Below are 20977 nucleotides of genomic sequence, written 5' to 3' on the forward strand. Positions count from 1 at the left end.
CTTAATAATCAAAAACGAATAGACAATACTGTTCTGTGGCTAACAAAATGCTTTTATTTGTGCGAGCTTTCGAGATACACTGATCTCTTCTTCCGGCGGTGTTACAATGGATAAAGCAGAAAAGGTTTCACTTAAAAACAGTGCATCTTGGAATGCTATCTGTGATTGAAACCTATCCCTCCCCCTATGCTCTATGCGATTTATGACTTGACATTCTAACATTCAAAAAGTATCTAAAACCTGTTGCGTTTTCCTCCGCAATATTACAATGATTCACCCTTTGTTCTGTTGCTCGACTGCAAAAACTCTGACACAGACCCTCATTCTCTCCCGTCTCCACTACTGTAACCTCCTGCTGTCCGGACTTCCTGCCTCTCACCTGTCTCCCCTACAATCTATCCTAAACGCTGCTCCCAGAATCACTCTACTCTTTCCTAAATCTGTGTCAGCGTCTCCCCTGCTGAAATCCCTCTCCTGGCTTCCTATCAAATCCCGCATCACACACTCAACTCTACTCCTCACTTTTAAAGCTTTACACTCTTCTGCCCCTCCTTACATCTCAGCCCTAATTTCTCGCTGTGCACCATCCTGACTCTCCACTCATGGATGTCTTCTTTCTACCCCCTCTGTATCTAAAGCCCTCTCCTGCCTTAAACCTTTCTCACTGACTGCCCCACACCTCTGGAGTGCCCTTCCCCTCAAAATCCGACTAGCACCCTCTCTATCCACCTTTAAGACCCACCTTAAAACACACCTGCTTAACGACGCGTATGAGTAGCTCCGTACACTATACACCTGATACATAAAGCTTGGCCCCCTGCAGACGCACTTACAAGAACTCCCTCCTACTGTCTCTGTACGTTCTCCCTACCTACCAATTAGATTGTAAGCTCTTCGGAGCAGGGACTCCTCTTCCTAAATGTTACTTTTATGTCTGAAGCACTTATTCCCATTATCTGTTATTTATATGATTGTCACGTGTATTACTACTGTGACGCGCTATGTACATTGATGGTGCTATATAAACAAAGACATATATATAATATATATAATATATATATTATCATGGGGGAGCTGCATACACATGGAACACACAGCCCTGCCTAATGACACAGCCCTGATACTGTGCACACCTCTCTGTGAGATTGAGGCTGTCCCTTTAACAGCTCAGGAAGGGGCTGCACTGGGGGAGAGGAGGGATCTGCCTGTGCCTGGCTTGTTGTCACAGATCTCCCCTGATCTACGAATCTACCCTGCTCTCTGGATCTCCCCTGACCTCCGGATCTCCCCTGATCTCTGGATCTCTCCGGATCTCCCCTGATCTCTGGATCTCCCCGGATCTCCGGGGGTTGAGCTCAGATTCGGGGCGGATCATGTCCCCCTCTTAGGAAAGCATGGACCGGGGCAGCCTGGCCCCCGGGGGGGTCCGAGGGGACCCGGGGACCCTCATCCACAGAGCGCTGGACTTCAAGAGCCAGGGGGCGCAGTGCTACAAGGACAAGAAGTACCGGGAGGCCATCGGCAAGTACCACCGGGCGCTGCTGGAGCTGAAGCGGCTGCACGGGGAGCCCCCCGAGGGGAGGGGGCAGGGGGGGCTGACGGAGGAGCAGAGCGGGGCGGCGGAGAGCATCGAGGTGGATTGTTACAACAGCCTGGCAGGTGGGTGAGGGGCACCCTGCTGAGTGTGAGACCCCCCCCTCTATTAACAGACAGGAGAGGGTGTGAGAACCCCCTATATTAACAGACAGGAGAGGGTGTGAGACCCCCCCTATATTAACAGACAGGAGAGGGTTTGAGACCCCCCCCCCCTATATTAACAGACGGGAGAGGGTGTGAGACCCCCCCCCCTATTCAGAGATGGGAGAGGGTGTGAGACCCCCCCCCCCTATATTAACAGACGGGAGAGGGTGTGAGACCCCCCCCTATTCACAGACAGGAGAGGGTGTGAGACCCCCCCTATATTAACAGACGGGAGAGGGTGTGAGACCCCCCCACCCCTACTTAGACAGGAGAGGGTGTGAGACCCCCCCCCCCCTATTCAGAGACGGGAGAGGGTGTGAGACCCCCCCCCCCCCTATTCAGAGACGGGAGAGGGTGTGAGACCCCCCCCCCCCCTATTCAGAGACTGGAGAGGGTGTGAGACCCCCCCCCCCCCCTATTCACAGACGGGAGAGGGTGTGAGCCCCACGGTATCAGGCAGCTGAGCATGATTATCCTGTTACTGGGCAGAGCTTGGCATGGTTCCCACTACCAACAGGCAGCTGGGTGTGATCCCCCATTAACGGACAGAGCTGGGATTATGCATTATAATAATGCATTGGGGTGGGGGGCTGCAACACATTGCAAAGCATTGTCTAGAACATCACCATATAATGGTTTAATAGGCAGGGGGACATGATGGTAACTGTTAATAGACAGAGCTGTCATGGCCATCTCTCATTATTGGATATACAGCTGGCACAATTACCATATTGATACACAAGTGGCCATTATTTCCCTTGTTCATGGATATACAGCTGGGCACTATTCCACTATCAACCTGCTTGGTGCGGGTGCTTCTCGTTTTGCTGGAAATACAGGGTGTTGTGCTTCCATATTTCTGAACGTACAACTTGGCACAGTGACTGGTACACTGCCAGGCATTATTCCTCTCATGGTATGTTCATTCACATCTGGTGACTTCACTTATTACTCTATAGAAAGCTGGGCATGAAACCCTTATTTTGCCTATCGCTGGACAGACAGCTAGCTGAGCATCATGCCCCTGTATTCCTAAAGAGACTTGAGCCCCAGTGCGCCCATATAACTGCCAGTCCGAAGGCTTCTCCTATCATTAGATAAGCAGCTGGGTATGAAACTCTCTCCTGTTACTTAACATGAAACCCACTCATTCCCAATTGGGCAGCTGGGCATGCCATGCCACTAGTTTTGCACAGAGAACTTGGCTGTGTTGTCCTAGCTTTGCACCAGATGGATGTGATGCACCCAGCTTTTCAATTGACAGCTGGGCATGTTGGCTTTCTAATGTTGCATGGCTGAACCTGGTCCCACTAATCTTTCGCCCCTACAGTATGTGATTGGTGCTTTGGCATGATGCTCCCCTATTGCTGAGCAGTATGACTTATAGAACTGATAGACCGTTTCATATCAACCTCTTAGTATCTTGTACGACCCGTCACACGCTCTCTGGGTAGGAATTGAAGGAATCAACATTCATTTGTAATGTTGCATAACACGGGCAGCAGTGGTGCGGGTAACCTGTAAACGGGACAAAATAAAGGTATAAAAGCTACGATGGAAACAAACGAATGTCAGATAAGGAATCCTTGGATCATTTAGCCTTGAGTTGGTGGTTACTTTCAAAGCAATGGTCTCTCACACGTTGGTTATCATTAGGTGATTGAGTAATATGAGATATTACATAAGACAATACTTAATATTCCATGCTATACAAACGATATCATTTTGAATTAGAAAGGTGCAATCCTCTTCCCCCACCCCCCCCTCCATCCCTCTCTTCTTTACCTTTTCAAAGGATATCTCTCCACATTCCAGCAGGCACTTCTTTAAACTGTCTTTGTCTGAAAACCCTACTGCCAGGATAGAACATAGCAACATAGAATCAAATTGGGCGTGCATTCCAGTCTCACTGCCTGTCAGCAACTGTCTGGCCATTTTTCCTATCTGTTATAAAACCGCAGGCCCTGTTTCCTCCCTGGTCTTTCATATTTAGGAGATATTTAGGCCTTCTGTCTATCCCAAGCATTTTTGTATTCCCTTATTGTATTTGCCTGCACCACTTCTTCTTTTGGGAGCTATTCCCAAATCCAGCAACCTGACTTGGAAGGGATAGTTCATAAACAGTGTTGATGAGATGAGCAGGGAATTCTGGGAGAGGCCCTAGAACCATACATTCTCCTTAACACTGTGGCAATCCCGAAAACTGATTTATGGTGGGACTGCACCTTTGTATATAATACATTGTCCATTCCATGCAGTAATGCTAAGTGTAATAGTGGACAACAGTAACTCAATTCCTTTGTTGATTTTATAAATGCAATCCATAACGTTTGACTAAAATAAACATGTTTCATAAATTTATTTTTTTACCAAATGGGAGTACAAAACCCAGGGTTGGCTCACAATCACACACGTGACTTGGGGTGAGTTGGCTGCTATGCACATTAAATGGACTTGGAGCACATTATACTGGTAGTCTTTGAACCTACCTTTTGTGGGAACGCTTTGCAAGTGAACGCCGTAGCCCACTCCAAAGGATCCCTGGGTCCCTAGTTGAATAAACGTTCCCCGCATAGCTGCTAAAAGATGTGGGTGGGAATTACACCAAATCTACGTTCTAGGCAGTATGATTTCTGTAGAATATTAGCTACTTTACATTTTCTCTAAGAAGGAACTACCGGAAGCGGGAAATGTGCAAATACTGCCAATTTTGGGCTCCTCTTTTCCCCTTTCCTCTATTCCGCGTTAGTATTGGATTATCGCCAATAAACCTTTCATTTAACAAATGCATTCTAAGTACTGTATTTGGAATCCCATTTAAAGCCACGCCTAGAAAGCCTGAGTGGGGGTTTCCTGATGCTAGTATAGAGAACAATACATGGAAGCAGGGTACAAGAAACGCTTCCTATGCTTTTATAAACTCCACCTTACGCCCTCCGACTGCTTCCTGCCATGAAGCCCCAGGACAAATAGCACAGTGCTCACGTTAAGAAAAGGCAGCAATCCATGTCCAAGGATAATTACAGTGAGATTTAGTGCTGTGACAGCATGTTGCAATCAGTCATCAAAAACCTCATCTTGGTTCTTTAATGCTAGATTCCTGAAAGGTGTGTGTGGCCCAGGTATTGTCCTGTGTGGCCCAGGTATTGTCCTGTGTGGCCCAGGTATTGTCCTGTGTGGCCCAGGTATTGTCCTGTGTGGCCCAGGTATTGGCCTGTGTGGCCCAGGTATTGGCCTGTGTGACCCATATTTATGAATAAATAATATAGATAATAGACATAGTAATGCACTAAATGATTTGTAAAGTATGATGGAGCATTAGGGCCTTTTTGTCTCTTGTGATGTATCAGAAACTCCTTTGTATTGGGGATGAGTGCAGATTATCTATTCAGTAGCCTGCTATTGTACGCTGGTATATTCCGGGGCAGGCACATATACAGCTTTCTCTTTGGTATGACCCATTTCTCTCTGTGCATCAAGTGCATCCTATTTGTGTGTGCCAATATACGTGAATAAAAACATGTTTTTACCCTTTCACCCCTTGGGGGCCCTGGGATGTAGTCGAGTGTCGGCGTGGCTGTGGCATTGAAACCATGTTAATGCACAGGCGCGCAATATCTTTTGATTTCTGTGCATTCATTTTATGCCCAAAATGACATTGTAGGCGTTTAGCACATAGGAGCCCCCGGAGATTCTAACTCATTTTAATTGAAATGTTCTAGCCCCTGACTCAAAGTGTATGTATGTGTTGTATGTTCGGTATATATTGTGTATTTGTGTGATTTTCATTATCAGGATTTGGACTTAGATTTCCAAACCAACCATATGTTAAATCTCGTAGCAATAATAAGGCGTATTCTGGGATTGCTTTCACTTTTTTTTCCAACTCCAGATGTTTTTGCGAAGGCTGCATATTTGTAGCTTTACACCTCCTATAGCAGGTGTGGCCAACACCCGTCCTCAAGGGCCACTAACAGGTCAAGTTTTAAGGATATCCCTACTGCTGCACAGGTGGCGCAGCCTGGTGGCTGAAAACCAGACCTGTTGGTCAGGGCCGTCTTAACAGCATTATAGGCCCCCGGGCAAAGCAGTGCACTGGGCCCTGAATACACAACCCCAGCCGTTAATTGCTTCCCGCGAATCCGTTACAATGTTCTGCTTCCATAACATTGCAAGCAATAAAAACGGCAACATTTCTCTCGTGAATGCAGACGTGCCAACTCTCCGATAAGTCGTAATTTTTCTCCTTCTACCGAGTTAGCGGGAGATTTGAATGTCGAGGCGAGTGATTGGAAAATTAGTGTTAAATTCTGGTCTGTGCATATGCTCGTGGGGCCCCCGGGCAACTGCCCAGCGTGCCCATGCGTTAAGATGGCACTGTTGTTGGTGGCCCTTGAGGATTGGCGTTGGCCAGTGCTGTGCTATAAAGTGCAGGTAGGTACTAGCCCAGCCCGCGCTTATGTTCTAGATGTAATGCGCTGCAGGTGATGCAGACGGCCTACAGTTTTGTAGAATGTAATGCTGATTTTCTGTTGGAAACTGTACATTATAAAGTAATTTATTGTATTAACTCCCGCCAAAGTTTTATAGCCACAGTCTGTGATCAGAGAAAGGATGAAATGTTGGAGTGACAATGTTAACAATTTAAAAAAAAAAGGTCAGACCGTTTTTATGGAAGTGTTTGAAGCACTTTCATTGATGAATAACATGCCTGGATAGCATACGGTTGTAGGAGAGTGATGGACGGTGTGTGTGTGTGTGTCTGTGTCTGTGTGTGTGTGTGTGTGTGTGTGTCTGTGTCTGTGTGTGTGTCTGTTTAAACAGAACAGCACTCATTTGGAAAACATTTGAAGGATTGTTTTACATGAAATATTTTTGATGTGGGTTTCTTTCCACAAAACATGTCTAATAACAAGAGAATAATAACTTTAATAAGATTAGTCATTTAATATTAATATCCTTAAAGCTGCAGTTCAAGCAATATCCTAAATGTGTGTTTTTAAAAAATAAATAAATCAGTTCTTTACTATGTACTGTTCTTGTAGCTTAAAAAAAAAAAGAAAATACATTTTTAATGTATTATAATGTAACAAGCATTTACAAAGTCACATCTCCTTCCTCTTCTGAAACAGGCTCTGGCACACCCCTTTTTGAGCCCTGCTCTCTCTCTCTCTAGCAGTGCACCAATTGTATCTAGTGATTGCCTGGTCACATGATCTTCCACTCAGAACTTTGCATCTTTGGTCTGCAGCACTGACAGCGATTTAGTGAACCTCCGAGCCGAATCTTTGCCGATCGATCGGCAATTTATCTAATCACTTGTGATTGTAATGATGCACATATTGAATGGGAAAGAAAAAAAAAAAAAAAAAATATATATATATATATATATATATATATATATATATATATATATATATATATATATATATATATATATATAAAAAAAATTTTTTTTAGAAAAACGGCAGCTTTAAGTTATTGCATTTCTCCCAATGGGACTCCAAGCGCTTCACAATTACAATATAGTGCGCAACACTGTTGATACAATCTTACAGGCACGGTCCCTGCCCTGAAGAGCTTACAATCAAACTGGGAGGTCTGTCATTGTTTTCAGTCCGTGTCTTTCTTCAATGAGCTCCTTCAGCCCTTTCCATTGTGAAAGGTTCATCACACCTCATATGGCAGGGGTCTCCTTGGATCCCTGCCACTGGGGCATTGCCCTCCTTAAGGGACCCATTTTATTGGAGGGTGGAGAATTTCTAAAACATAACCCGGTGCGCTTGCTGGGACTTCCCCCTTTACACCTGGCACAGTTCTAATCCGGGAGACTGCTCGTTGGGTACCTTGGAGAGCTCAGTTGCACACACGCCTTAGGATTCTGTCACTCGCTGCCCTGCAGCGGACGCACCCACTTCTCTGCTGCAGTATATTGGATAAAGCCGTCACAATCCAAATGCAATGCCTAATCTTCGTGGTAATGCCAGTTATCCTGTTACGTTCTTTAAATTCCAGATTGAGTTTGCAAAGCTGCATCAGACATTAACAGCTCCTTGAACACCATTGTTCTGCCAAGTGAAGACGTGTCTCAGCTACAAAACTGGGCCAACGATGGTGCAAAAATCAACACGGTGTATCTGGGACAAAAAATGGCATGCATATTATTATTTATTTAAGTTTGTAACCGGGAGACTTTGATAAATCCTAATATCTCTCAATATTAGGTAGTATTAAGAATAACAGGAGATTATTGTTGCTCTAATCCTAGAAATTCAGGGTTTTCATATATATATATATATATATATATATATATATATATATATATATATATATATATATATATATATATATATATATATATATATATATACACATACACATACACATACACATACACATACACATACACATATATACATATACATATACATATACATATACATATATATATATATATATATATGTATATATATATATATATGTATATATATATATATATATATATATATATATATATATATATATATATATATATATATATATACTGTAGAACGTTGTTATAAACCGAACTCTAGTTTTCATTACAATTGAGAATTCTATGTGGAAATATCCCAAGCCATGTTTCATGCCAGACTCCCAGCTCTTCCCCTGTCCAGTTTCTTCTTTGTTAAATGACCGCATTAGCCGAGCAATGAGGATGATTTAACACTTGTTCGTGTAGAATTTCCGGAAGTCAGTGGGCTGCAGTAGTGCCACACCTATGCAACTATTTTAGTAAGCTTTTTATTTTTGTGTGCAAATCATTGGTGAAAACGCAAGGAAGGTTTCATTAGAAAAGTCCATGTTGACCTTTATTAAAATTGAATGCAGGTTTTAACCGACCATTCCTGCAGTATTAATTATTCATGGTATTAACTTCCTTGGGCTGAAAGCAAAGTGTATAATTTGTATATATTCGATGGAGCTGCTCAACCATATTTATATAGCCCTGTATGCATTAGAACAGGGAAGCGCAAACTTTTGCTGCTGCGACCCTCTGTCTTCCCTGCCTCGATGCTTGTGCCCCCATCCATACCTTAGAGCTGCGTCAAATGACGCTGCGGGGTCATTTGACGCCATGTTGCCATGGAGAAGTGTCACAGAGCGTCTGAATCTTGGTAAGTATAGAGTTGCAGAGGCCTTACGCAATCCCCTGGCATTTAATTTAAATGCCTTGGGGAAGAGAGCAGGGCCTCTGCAACCACCCGCGCACCCCAGAAAAATCTCCCGCCCCCCAGTTTGCGCACCGCTGCATTAGAAGGCTGTGCAACTCATGGGAGTATATGTGTTTAATGCAGAAGGCCTCTGCTACAAAAAATACTTGGTTCCCATTGTGAAATCCTCTGCTGGTGTATTTGGTAATGTTTTCCCTCTTGTACATTCCGGAATAAAGGATATTTAAGTATTTTAATGGTGCTTCAAGGGTTAATATGGCTACAGTTTGACTTAAAAATACAAATAAATGTTGTTTAATGGACTGTTAAATTCAGATATTTAGGGATGGAGCTTCTGCATATTTCTTGGGTGGTGACAGCGGATTAGCTTGCAATTGAGTAAGGGGTTACTATAAACTCATTTGAAGTACCTGGCGCAGGAGACAGGTGAGTTTGCTAGAGTAGCCGTGTGTATTAACCCTTGTTGCATGGCAGGTGCCCACTCGTGTGCTGTTCGTGACAGATGCTATATTGGGACGGAGGGAGGTATCACTAATTTTGAGGGACCTTTTTGTGAAGGGGAAAAGTGGGTCAGCTAGGTAGCCGTGTATTAACCCTTACACAGGTCACCTGCTCACAGGTGTGACTCCTGTGAAAATAAGGAGCCAATGAAAACTCGGCAATAACAAAATATAAAAATAAATATGACCAGGAAGAATTAGATCGGCACAATAACTGCCGGTTTATCACTTCATTTTAAAAAAAACAATAATTGGTGGGTGAGTATTGCAGCTAAAAGGATAAGTAAGTGTCTTGTCTTTAGAACCCTGTGAGAATGATACGCGTCAGTATTAAGCAGCACTAAATATAACACACTTCTGGAGATTCTTCCAATAATTACAGCAGCTCGCCCCATACTTCTGATCTATGACTTCTAACCCTTTCGTACACCAACCTGTACTCTGGAAAAGGGCTCTACTGATGATCTGCTATTTATGGGGCAGGTACCACAAAGGATGCACATAGCAGAGCTGGAAAGGGCTCAGTGGAGCAGCTTGAGGTTACACTTCCCCTAAAGTGGCAAAGCTCCGGGGCCTTCAGTGAAGAGTTTCTATAATCGGCTCATATTTGAGATTCACATACAGTATAGTCCTTATTTGTGACCTTGCGAGAAGAGCTATAACCTCCCCCTCTCATCACTCCGGCCCTCTTCTAGCATAGGTCAACTGAGACTGCCCTCTTTCTTATGGGCTTCCTCTAACTACAGCCTGCTTCTCTTACTAATGTGGGAACAAGTAAGGGGGACTATACGGGTGCTGTTATACATCAGTCTATTTTGCATTTTTACATTATTGGTCAATGGACACATGCAGTAGCCATTGGTCCATACGGTGTGTATATATACGATGTTGTGCTGTTTGCAAAGAGTTGGATGCAGATGAGACTGCATGCTGCCTATGTGTCCTCGCTGTATTTTTGGTTAGGCAAAATTGCACTTTGTAATCATAGGTTTGCTGTGTTGTTTGTACAAGTCTGTTATTACAAATGTGACTTGAAAGTAAACAGAAGCAGAGACTCTCGTCCACATGTGATTACACAGCGCTTACTCTTGAAATTATGGTGCGGGTTGTAATTGCACTGTGAAGTAATAAGCCAGCCCATAAATGGTAGGTGATAACGTTGTATTGGACTAGCTAAATGCGGAGAAAATATAATTAGTGCATCTAAGCTGACAAACAAAAAGTCACAGATCCTTAAAGCTGCAGTTCAGTCTTTTTTATTTTTTTTTTACATTTATTTTTTTACTTCAATAGTTTTATCTGTGCAATCTCTAATTACCTAAAGAACTGTATAGCTGCAGGTCAATTCGTTCTCCATGTATTGATAGGTCGAAATTTGGTGACATATTAAAAGCTGGGATTTGTTTATAATCTGCTTGTCTGTCAGTGGAAGCTCATGAATATTCATGAGCACTCCTGCACTGACATGTGCTAGAGGGAGGGCAGGGCTGACAAAGGGGTGTGCCAGGGCTTGTGACAGGACATGGAGGGGCAGTGCCTTAGCAAATGCTTGTTAAAATAGAATACAAGAAAATTGGTCTTTCAAAGTTGTTTTTTTAAAAACAGAAAATGCTAAAAGTATTTTTTCTTACTACAGAACTGATTTATTAAAAAAAAAACACACATGCAGGATATTGACTGAACTGCAGCTTTAATCAGAAAGCTGTTTCCCCCCAATTCTCTATATTTTAAAAATACTTTTATGGGTCCATGTTCCGAACTTCCAGATTTGAGGCCCATATTTACAGAGCTGTGCCAGTCCATAGTATATTCCGACACCTTAGGGCCCATCCAAGGTAATGGCGCTACAAGATGTCTTATGGGATTGCATAGCTTGGTGAATATGATAAAACAAGGGGTCTTCTGAAAACCGATGGTCCAGTCACTGACAGGGACTGGAAGCCTATGCATCAAACATTATATTAATGTCACTGGCCCAGTCACTGCCAGGTGACATGCAACGTGGTGCCATTCCATAAGGTATCCTCTGGCACCTGGAAGATACCTTGGGGCCCATTGAAGTGGATGGCTATATGTTATTTCCTGTCTCGGAAGAGGTTTTATGGAATTGCACAGTTTAGTAAATATGATATTGAGTGTTTTGCCTGTAGAATGTAGAAAGCGTTATTTGGAATATAAAACGTTATCCACTTTAACATCTTTGGGACCTTGATCAAGTCAATTGATCGCTCAGCCAGCAAATATGTTATCTCTATGACCTTCAGCAGGTCCCTTAATTGCCCTGTGCCACAAATATTGATAAATACAGTATATAGGTCCCTTTTTATGTCACTTGCATTGCACATGCACTGTATAGGTGGTCCGTCCTGCCTGTTATGCGCAGCACGCATTATCTGACGTCGTAACAGATTATCTGACACTCACTGTCACAGATTAACATTGGACCTGAATCTGACGGCGGTTTGCGGGACGGATTCCGGCGGATGACCGAGGGCCGCCTGTACATTCTAAGATGTCTATGTATAGCATTGATACCTAGTCCAAACTTTGCTGCCTGAGACACGTTGGTAGATAAATGTTATCACCAAATTGAAACACCCAGGAACATACAGTATCTATATAAAGATAACCTGTTTCAAGTCAATGGGAGTTTCTGTGCAGTCGTGCTGGATCATCACTTTAATACATCACCCCTTGCAAGAGATCCCGTCTCAAAACTGGTTATTTAATAGTTCAAACCCGGTACCTTTACCATAAATGTGTTCCTATGTGTTTTTTTAATTTGGGGAGTATAGCATATATAGAGAAATGGCGTACATTAGTTTTAGACATTACTTGATCCAGAAATGGTAGCCTCAACTATCAATTGTAGCCTGATTGGCAATCAGTGCAGTCAGAAATGCCTTTTAGTAGTGGTACTTGGGTTTATAAATTAAGTACTCCGTTCATCCTAGTACCATTGCACGTGCAATGCATTGCAGGCCACCTGGCACTGGAAGGGTTAATTACGTAAGTCCGTTACATTAGAAGTATGTTTGATGCATACACTCCCTTGAGCTTCCTGTCCTGTAGACCTTGGCTTTAGATTGCGACCGGTTTTCAGATGGGACTTCTTTAGAAGAACCCCCTGGTGTTATCACGATGAGATTTAGTATTACATTATAGTATCGGTACCGCATTTTTATTTTGTTTGCAAAACATGACTAAGCTGCCCCCTCCAGATATTCCACAAAAGTTACCGGAAACCCCCCACATTAATGTGCCTCTTTATGTAGTTTGCTAATTACATCCTTTAAAAAAAAAAAAAAAAAACCTAAATATTTGGTACTCTTCTCCCGATATTACCTGCTAATTCCCTGTATCCTAATGGCATGTGTTATTAGGCGCCTTCACTCACCTGTTCTGTCTCCTGAGTGTTTCCTTTCCTGGCTGTTGCTTCCGATTCGTTTCCACAGTTTTTTCCCTCTGTCATAAAACCTGCAACCTAGCAGCTGATTTAGGACAGGTGCGGGCTTATGTGGTTCTCAATGGGAAAATAATGGTATATAGGGCTTGCCCTGGAGCTATGAAATGAGAATTCAGCAGAGGTGAGTTTCGGACCAAACACGGGAATTTGCGTATTTCTTTGCCAGTGATCCCTCTGGGGGAAAAAAACCTATGACATATGGTAACGTAATGTATAGGGTTTTCTGTTTTATCCTGTTATTTTAAGAAACTGTTCTGCATTTACTGTAATTGTATGTTCTTGTAATTACAGAAAAAAGATAATCTAAGCACTGTATTTTTATATATGTTAAACAATTCTTTAATGTTTTTGGGGCTCTGAATGAACTGTTCCACGCTTTCTAGAGAATATTTACATTTTCCGACACATACAGTATTGCTACAACCGATTTTTTTGTGTTGGGTGCATAGTTTTTTCTATATTATACAGGGACCTGAGATCGTGGCAGATATATATTAATGACATATTTTTGCATTTCTTGGGCGGTGGAAGTGGATAGATATGATTGCAATTGAGTAAGGGGTTAATATTAACTCATTGAAAGTAGCTTGCGCAGGAGAAAGGTGGGTTGGCTTGAGTAGCCGTGTGTATTAACCCTGCTTGCATATCTAAGTCACAGCCAAGGCTCTTCGTGATGGGTGGTATATGGGGACAGATTGGGATAGATATTGTTCATTTGAGGGACCTTTGCGAAGGTGAAAAATGGGCCAGCTTGCGAGCTGTGTATTATCCCAGGTCACGTGCTCACAAGTGTGCAGTTGCTCAATTAGAAGTGGAAGACTCTGTTATTCCAATGTCCAGAAAAAAAAAGTTATACCATGGTAGAGTTGTTAATCCATGTTTCCCTGCCCTTATCTGCAGCGTGTCTTCTTCAAGCTGAACTGGTGAATTATGAGCGGGTTAAGGAGTACTGCCTAAAGGTGCTCAAGAAGGAAGGCGAGAACTTCAAGGCTCTCTACAGATCCGGAGTAGCCTTCTACCACCTGGGGGACTATGACAAAGCACTGTACTACTTAAAGGAAGCCAGGAGCCGGCAGCCTACAGGTACCCATTACTACTGGTTCAAGCTGCATCCTTGATACTGTTTTAAGAGCAAAAACCTGTCGCCTTTTTAAAGAGCATTTTAACAACTGTGTGATAGGACAGCTCCAGCCAGCACATAGGTGTTTCTATGCCAGGGCCGGCTTGATGGCGATGCAAGCCCTGCGATTACAGAGGCCCGGCACATTCCTCCGTCAGCAAATAAACTGCTGGGGCGAGACTCTGTAACTCTCTCACCTTCTCCCAGCATCTCATCTCCTCCCGACATCTCCCACCATAATTATGGCTCTGTGATGCCAAATGGTGTTGCGTTGCCATGACAACGGGATGCCACAGCGTACTGTTGCCATGACAACGGGACGCCCTCTGGCACTGCGTTGTCATGACAATGTGACGCTACATGGCGAGGCTGTAATTACAGGACCAAACGGGGAGATGCCAGGAGGAGATGAGATGCCACCAGTTGCTACTGGAGAAGGTAAGAGCCGGATCCCACACATGTCACTGCACCGGGCCCCACAAACATATCTATAGGTGGGTAGCAGCCCAGTGTATGAGGAACCACTTCAAATGCTTTGAGAATGCAGGAGTACGTACTCAAGTCCTACCAGCCTGGTATCCACACGCAATACATTCTGACGGATGGATGAGGAATTGAAGACTCAGACGTTTATCAGAACTGTACAAGAAGGGCCCAGAATGCATTGAAAAGTGAAGGATTTCACCTTTTTAGCACTATGGTGCGTAAATCCTCAGGTGATTCTTTAGGCTTCTGCAAAGTGGCAGGTCCCTACATGCGGGCCAGGCTGTGAGCATATCATAATCGGCCCCCAGCTGAGCTTGCAGAGAATTGCTTCACGATGTTGCTAGCTGTCTGGTGTAGAAGGGGGTAGGTTGGCATATGATCTGAATCATATTGCTTACTTGTCTGCATGGAATGCAGTGTAGTCCCATGGCCTCCATTTCAGGGCATTAATATGCTCCACAAATTCATTACTAACCTTGAATAATATTTAATAAGCCATAAAATGCAGCCTGTTTTTGCTTGCTCGAAACCGACTTGGAAAATGTTTTGATGTTCCTTGTATCATTGTTAGGAAAAAAATACGTTTCATGTTGTTGTGGCACAATAAATGTGTTTTCTGTGGCTATAAATCTGAAATGTGTTATCACAGTCCCCTTTTAAAGCTATAACCCAAAGAAAGCACTTTTTTTTTTTTTAACATAAAAAAATTTTTTGGAACCAGTGGGGTCAGATTTGGTGCTAATTTTATGTTCAGGGACGAGATAATTACCGGGAATTTTGTCGGTGTCCCTCCCTGTAAAACTGATCCTGGCCGACAGGAAGCCACCACAGATAACGTCTGGCTTCCTATTGGCCCGCAGGACCTAGGAGACTTGAAATACGTTTAACTGAGGTCCCCAGAGCTGGAAAGCAGCAGGTCCAACTGGTTCCCCATATTTGGGATCCCCGGGCGGGATGGCTGCTATAAATATATCCATTCACATTTTACCTGAAAACCGTAAGAGCAGCGGTAAGCAACACGGAAACTCCTTTTACCAGGCTGGTGTGTGCGCCACGGCATATTTGGGTATTTAAAAGATACAGCCTTGAAACTGTATATTAAACCTTTCAATTCTGAAAATGAATCCCATAAGGAACCCATTTATAACCCATTTTATATAAATTTATAAATCGACCTGAAACGCATAAATATTCCGTTATGGAATGGCTGTTTTGAGCAGGCGGGAGGAATAATTTAACATCAAGGGAGCTATTGTTTCAAACTGTGATACATGTTAATTATAGATATTGGTTATTCAGTTTAATGACCGGATTTGACCAAAGGGCTGCTTCCTTAGTCGGTGGATGAATGGAGTTAGAAAAAAGTGAGTTTCTGTAGGTGCTTCTCCTATTAGTGTTAAGATGGTTTGTATTTGTTTCTGCCTTGCAGAGCTAGATTGTAGTATACAAGGCGTGCACAAACTGGGGGGCACGAGAATTTCGAGGGGGGACGTGGCGGTTACAGAGTCCTCGCGTTCTTCCCCGACGGCATTTAAATTAAAAGCCGGGGGAGGTGTGAGGCCTCTGTAACTGCCTTACGTGCTCTCTGCCGGGTCTTCGGCGACGCGTCACCATGGCAACACAGCGTCAAATGACGCAACGGGGTGACGTGACATCACATGACCCGCGATGTCATTTGACGCAGAGTCCTTGGAGAGGGGGGGGGGGGCGCGAACGCTGCGTGGGCAGGGGAGTGCTGCTCAAGAAGTTTGTGCACCCCTGTACAGGCGGTCCTCGGTTATCCAATGGAATCCGTTCTGGAAGTAGCGTTGGATAGTGAAACCGCTGCACAGTGAGTCCCATGTTAATCAGTGGCGGTGAGCGTTGGATAACGCATTCCGGCGTCGAAAAACGGCCCTTAGAGTTGCATTGTAAAGCGTTGGATATGCCATTCGTTGTAAAGTGAAACTTTTCACTTTACAACGAATGGCATATCCAACGCTTTAAAATGCAACCTTATCAGCCGTTTTTCGATGCCGGAATACGTTATCTGACGTCTTGATGCGCTATCCAACGCTCACCGCCACTGATTAACATGGGACTCGCGTTACAACGGTTTCACTATCCAACGCTACTTCCACAACGGATTCCGCTGGATAACCGAGGACCGCCTGTACCTGTATTATACTGGTGAGTAGGCTGTAGCCTTCCTACTTTGGGGGGGGATGGGGTTAATATATATTTCACAGTAGAGTTGAAAACAAGATTGTAAATTAATAACAAGGTTTATCCATATTCACAAAGCTGTCTCCTAAAATGACTGGTGTTGAATAAGGTACAAACTGTGGTGGATAAACACCATGACCAATACCCTGCTCTGTACAATACAGTAAACACACCCCACATCTCACCCAGGTTCCATAAGCCTGGTATAGTTCCTCAGATGCCAGTCTTTTTTGCTCCATGTAACCAGTTCATTTCAACCTTTTTTTGTCTGCTTTGCTTTTCTCTAGATACCAACGTGGTGCGGTACATCCAGCTGGCGGAAATGAAGCTCAGCAGATGTTCCCAAAGAGAAAAGGAGTTATCCTAAAAGGGAACATTTCACGGTGGATGGGATCGCTGGACTGTTTCCTCACTGCAAGCTGAGTTGGGTCAGTGATTCTGTTTCATTGACCCAGCCTCACTGATTTTGCTCTTTAGAAAGGACAGAACCTGGTTATATGCACCTCTGCTTAAGTATCAATATACACTGGATTCCTAAAAGGGCCAAGAAACCCATAGGACCTGGGAATTGAACAGTGAATGAGTCTCAAACTATATGCCATTGATGTAATTCTGTCTGCTTTTGCAAAGCACTTAGCCATCTGCTTGCTTCCCATAACAGGGTTATAAGTACACCGTTCCTGATATTTGTATTAAAACCATTGTATACCATGTTCTCGTTTTTAATGTGCTTATAGCTCACACTGTTGTAGTTCAAAGGGCCTCCTGCCCCATGCAAAACTTTTAAGCCGTGCTTGATTCCCTCCCTCACTTAGAGACACTGCAAGATCTTTTTATAGATGAATAATTGTTGGAAACACTTTTACTGCTGAGAGAGAGAGAGAGAGAGAGAGAAAGCCGAGAGCCAATTATTTGTGGATGGAACATGTTGAGCAAAAACAGAAAAATTGCATTTTTAAATCACCGGTCTTTTTCCTGATGACATATTGCATCCACATGTGCACATTGCTGCACTGCTTTCGCTCTGCAAACAGTTTGTCCATTTGTTGCGCTCTAGGGAACAATAATTACAGTAGCTTACAGGGACATATTTTTATTCCATTTTAAAAATAGATGCGATGCATTTCATGCGGACTACCGTCATACTTTTCACGACTCTTGAGAGGAAAAAAAAGACTGCCCTTATTGAACTCCATCCCTCATAATTCTGTGTGTGTGTGTGTGTGTGTGTGTGTGTGTGTGTGTATATGTATGTTAGTTTACAAACACACGTCCTCTATCTCATGGGTTACATAATGGGGTGTGTGTGTGTGTGTGTGTGTGTGTGTGTGTGTGTGTGTGTGTGTGTGTGTGTGTGTGTGGTGTGACAGAGCAGGTAGCAGTAATTATGCAAAGTGTAGTAGTTCACACACTTAAGGGTATATGTGTAAAGGTCATTGCTCTAAAAAAACAAGGGCAAACTGCGTAATTTTGACTCTGCATCACTTTTCGTGATTGTATCAAAGTGATTTGCTCCATTGGAACCAATATGCATACTGGGGAGCAGTTGTCGCAGGAGATTGTCACACAGTATTATGAGCTGTATCAACATTTTCTTCTATTGCTGGTGTCGTTTTCCTTGCTCTCTGTGTCAATTAAATCATCAGGTCTGATGTGGCATTAACTGATGCCCCTGAAAGACCTGCATTTCATGTTAAAGCCAGATTCACCAGATTTATATACCTGCCGCTGTTTCAAATCGACGCAAAGTCATTTGTTTGACCTGTTTTTTTGGAGCAAATTTCGCATTTAACACTGGTTTGCTTTAGCTTACAGCATTCGTTATCAGAACAGGGAGTTGGATCTTGAACGTGCAAAGCTGCTTTTGGAGATTATTCCAATAAAAGGTTTAAATCCATTTAAATATTTTAGCATTCCTTTTTATTCCATAGTTTAACGTTTTGTGTCACAGTTTGAAGCTGTGTATCCAGCCGACTGACTGTCACTATTTAATATTATTTGGGGTTTCCATGCAATGTACACCCCTTTCTCCCCCCCCCCCATCCTTTTTTTTGTTTTTTTTTTAATTCTTGGGTTAGATTTACTGCCTGCTCAGTTCTGGTGGGTTGATGCTTTAAAAGATGGGGGAGGGGAATGACAATACTTCCTTCATGCTACAGTACTTTACAGTACAGTACTAAAACACCTTTCCTACTCTGGAGGGGGGGAGGAATGTGGAAAGTTTGGGTTATGGGTTCAATTCCAGATTATGCCATATACACCCAGGACACTGGGAAACAAGGTTTCTATTTGCTGGTAAAGTGTTTTAATAAATAATCTAATACACATGGGGCAAAATAATTGCAACCTATGTCTCAACATGAATGTTAATGCCTGTACTGTGGGAAGGCCCTACAACTCCTTGCATATCAGGCCTGTCCAGACTGTAAAGAAGTTAAGAGCTTATCCCACATCCCTTTTCTATTTGGTGCCAAAAACGCCAGCCATGCTGATCCAGGGACCCCATTATCTCAGTAACCTGAAGGTCTTGGGTAGGGGTGCACAAATTCTCCCCCCTGCACCCCCCCGCCCGCTCTCACCGGGATCATGTGACATCACATTGCCATGCTTGATCCAGGACCCCCATTATCTCAGTAACATGATGGTCTTGGGTACTGATCACTTTTTTTTTCAGCTAGCTATAATAAGGATCCTGCGATTTTTACCCTGAGGAATATCACAGGTCTTAACAATACTTCATTATGGAAAAACATGTTGCTTGTTCTGTGGGGGGAGGGGGAGTTTGTAATTGAGTATGTAATGTACGAGCAATTCTATTAAGTACTTTATTTACTGTATAATACTGTATTCATATGAAGCGCAGACTCTGTATGTAAAGATGTACATAATAAAAGATTACAGGTACAATTAACCCTCTGCTCTGATAAGCGTACAGCCTGTTTTTGTTTGTTTTTTATCACGTGGGGTACAGGAAGGTAAACGGGACCTGCATAACCCATTCCCTGCCAGAAGCTGTAAACATTGCTTTAAAACCCGCTGTAGCCATCAACATCTACCGTAATACTGATTTAATATTAAAGAGCATGTGGATATTGTTGGTCTTTTCACCGTACCTGTATCTATGCTTTCTTGGTCTCCAGTTTGTATTCAGCGTGCACCTGCTTTGTAATGCGATGCTGCGCTGGGAGGAGGGGGCGGTTATGTCATTGTGACTAAGCAGGGGCGACCAATTCCAGGTCTCAAGGGCCACCAACAGGTCAGTTTTTTTTTAGATATTCCTGCTTCAGTCATTGACTGAGCCACTGATTAAGTCACTTGTGCTGAAGCAGGGATATCCTTTAAAACCTCCCCTGTTAGTGGCCCTTGGGTTAAGGTATCAATGATGAATGCACAAGTTTGACTTCAACTCCATGGTGAGCGAGTTTGCCCAGCGCGTGTGATTCGCTTCCTTCCTTGGAGGCAGACACAAGACATGTGCTGCCCGTTCCACTATAAATGGCTTTAAATGACACTTGGAAAGCACTGTTGAATGAACAGCTTTTACTAAATAACATTGTTATGGTTGTAATTGGCCGATGCTTTTCTACGTGTTGTATAAGTTCCAGGGAAGAAGGTAAGAAACGTAGGTATGTTAACTAAAATGTACAACCTATACAAGAAAACAGAATGGTTTATCAGTGTGCAGTGTTACATTGGAAATCCATACTTGTCTGTACACCGTACTCCAGTATACAGCTGTAGTCCACTATAGTAACCTGGAATGAAAATATGCTTTACCGTTTGAGTACTGGGAATTAATAGTTTCTGGACAGGTAACTGGGGTACTGGGCCCAAGCGCGGGACACTCCTCATGCAAGATTTGTCTGGAAATAAAGTGTTTGTATTATACATTGTTTTCCCTTATGGCTACAAAGTATTTATACATTGGGATTCCGCAGTGCACTTAGCATTTCGTGTTGATTCAGCACTTCACACTACAAAGCAGATGACCCAATAAAGATCATTTTATTGGTGCTTTTTATTTGTGCTGTAGTTGTTTGTACATGAAGTTCCCAAAGTTCATCCGTCCTTTTAAGAAGACATCGGGGGGGGGGTACAGTTGTTCTCCCATTAGAGCAATATGTGTTATTTAGGTCGCTTTTGCTGCCTTTGTAACATTTGATGCATTGCTAGCACTACGGTGACGCTTGTGCTGTTCCCCAAATAACGTGACTGTCCTAGAAAGTTGTGTGACGTATCTGCATTT

The 20977-nt window shown here is 43.2% G+C and overlaps 1 protein-coding gene across 1 annotated transcript; it reads left to right on the forward strand.

Moving 5' to 3' along the window:
• The first annotated feature begins 1152 nt into the window (after positions 1 to 1152).
• Positions 1153 to 19658, forward strand: TTC9 (tetratricopeptide repeat domain 9). The gene is made up of 3 exons (XM_075614207.1): positions 1153 to 1659; positions 13821 to 14003; positions 17019 to 19658. The coding sequence occupies exons 1-3, from the start codon at positions 1395 to 1397 to the stop codon at positions 17096 to 17098; spliced, it is 528 nt and encodes a 175-aa protein (XP_075470322.1). The 5' UTR covers positions 1153 to 1394; the 3' UTR covers positions 17099 to 19658.
• The last annotated feature ends 1319 nt before the right edge of the window (positions 19659 to 20977 follow it).

This window comes from Ascaphus truei, chromosome 9 (genome assembly GCF_040206685.1).
Source record: "Ascaphus truei isolate aAscTru1 chromosome 9, aAscTru1.hap1, whole genome shotgun sequence".
Lineage (NCBI taxonomy): Eukaryota > Metazoa > Chordata > Amphibia > Anura > Ascaphidae > Ascaphus > Ascaphus truei.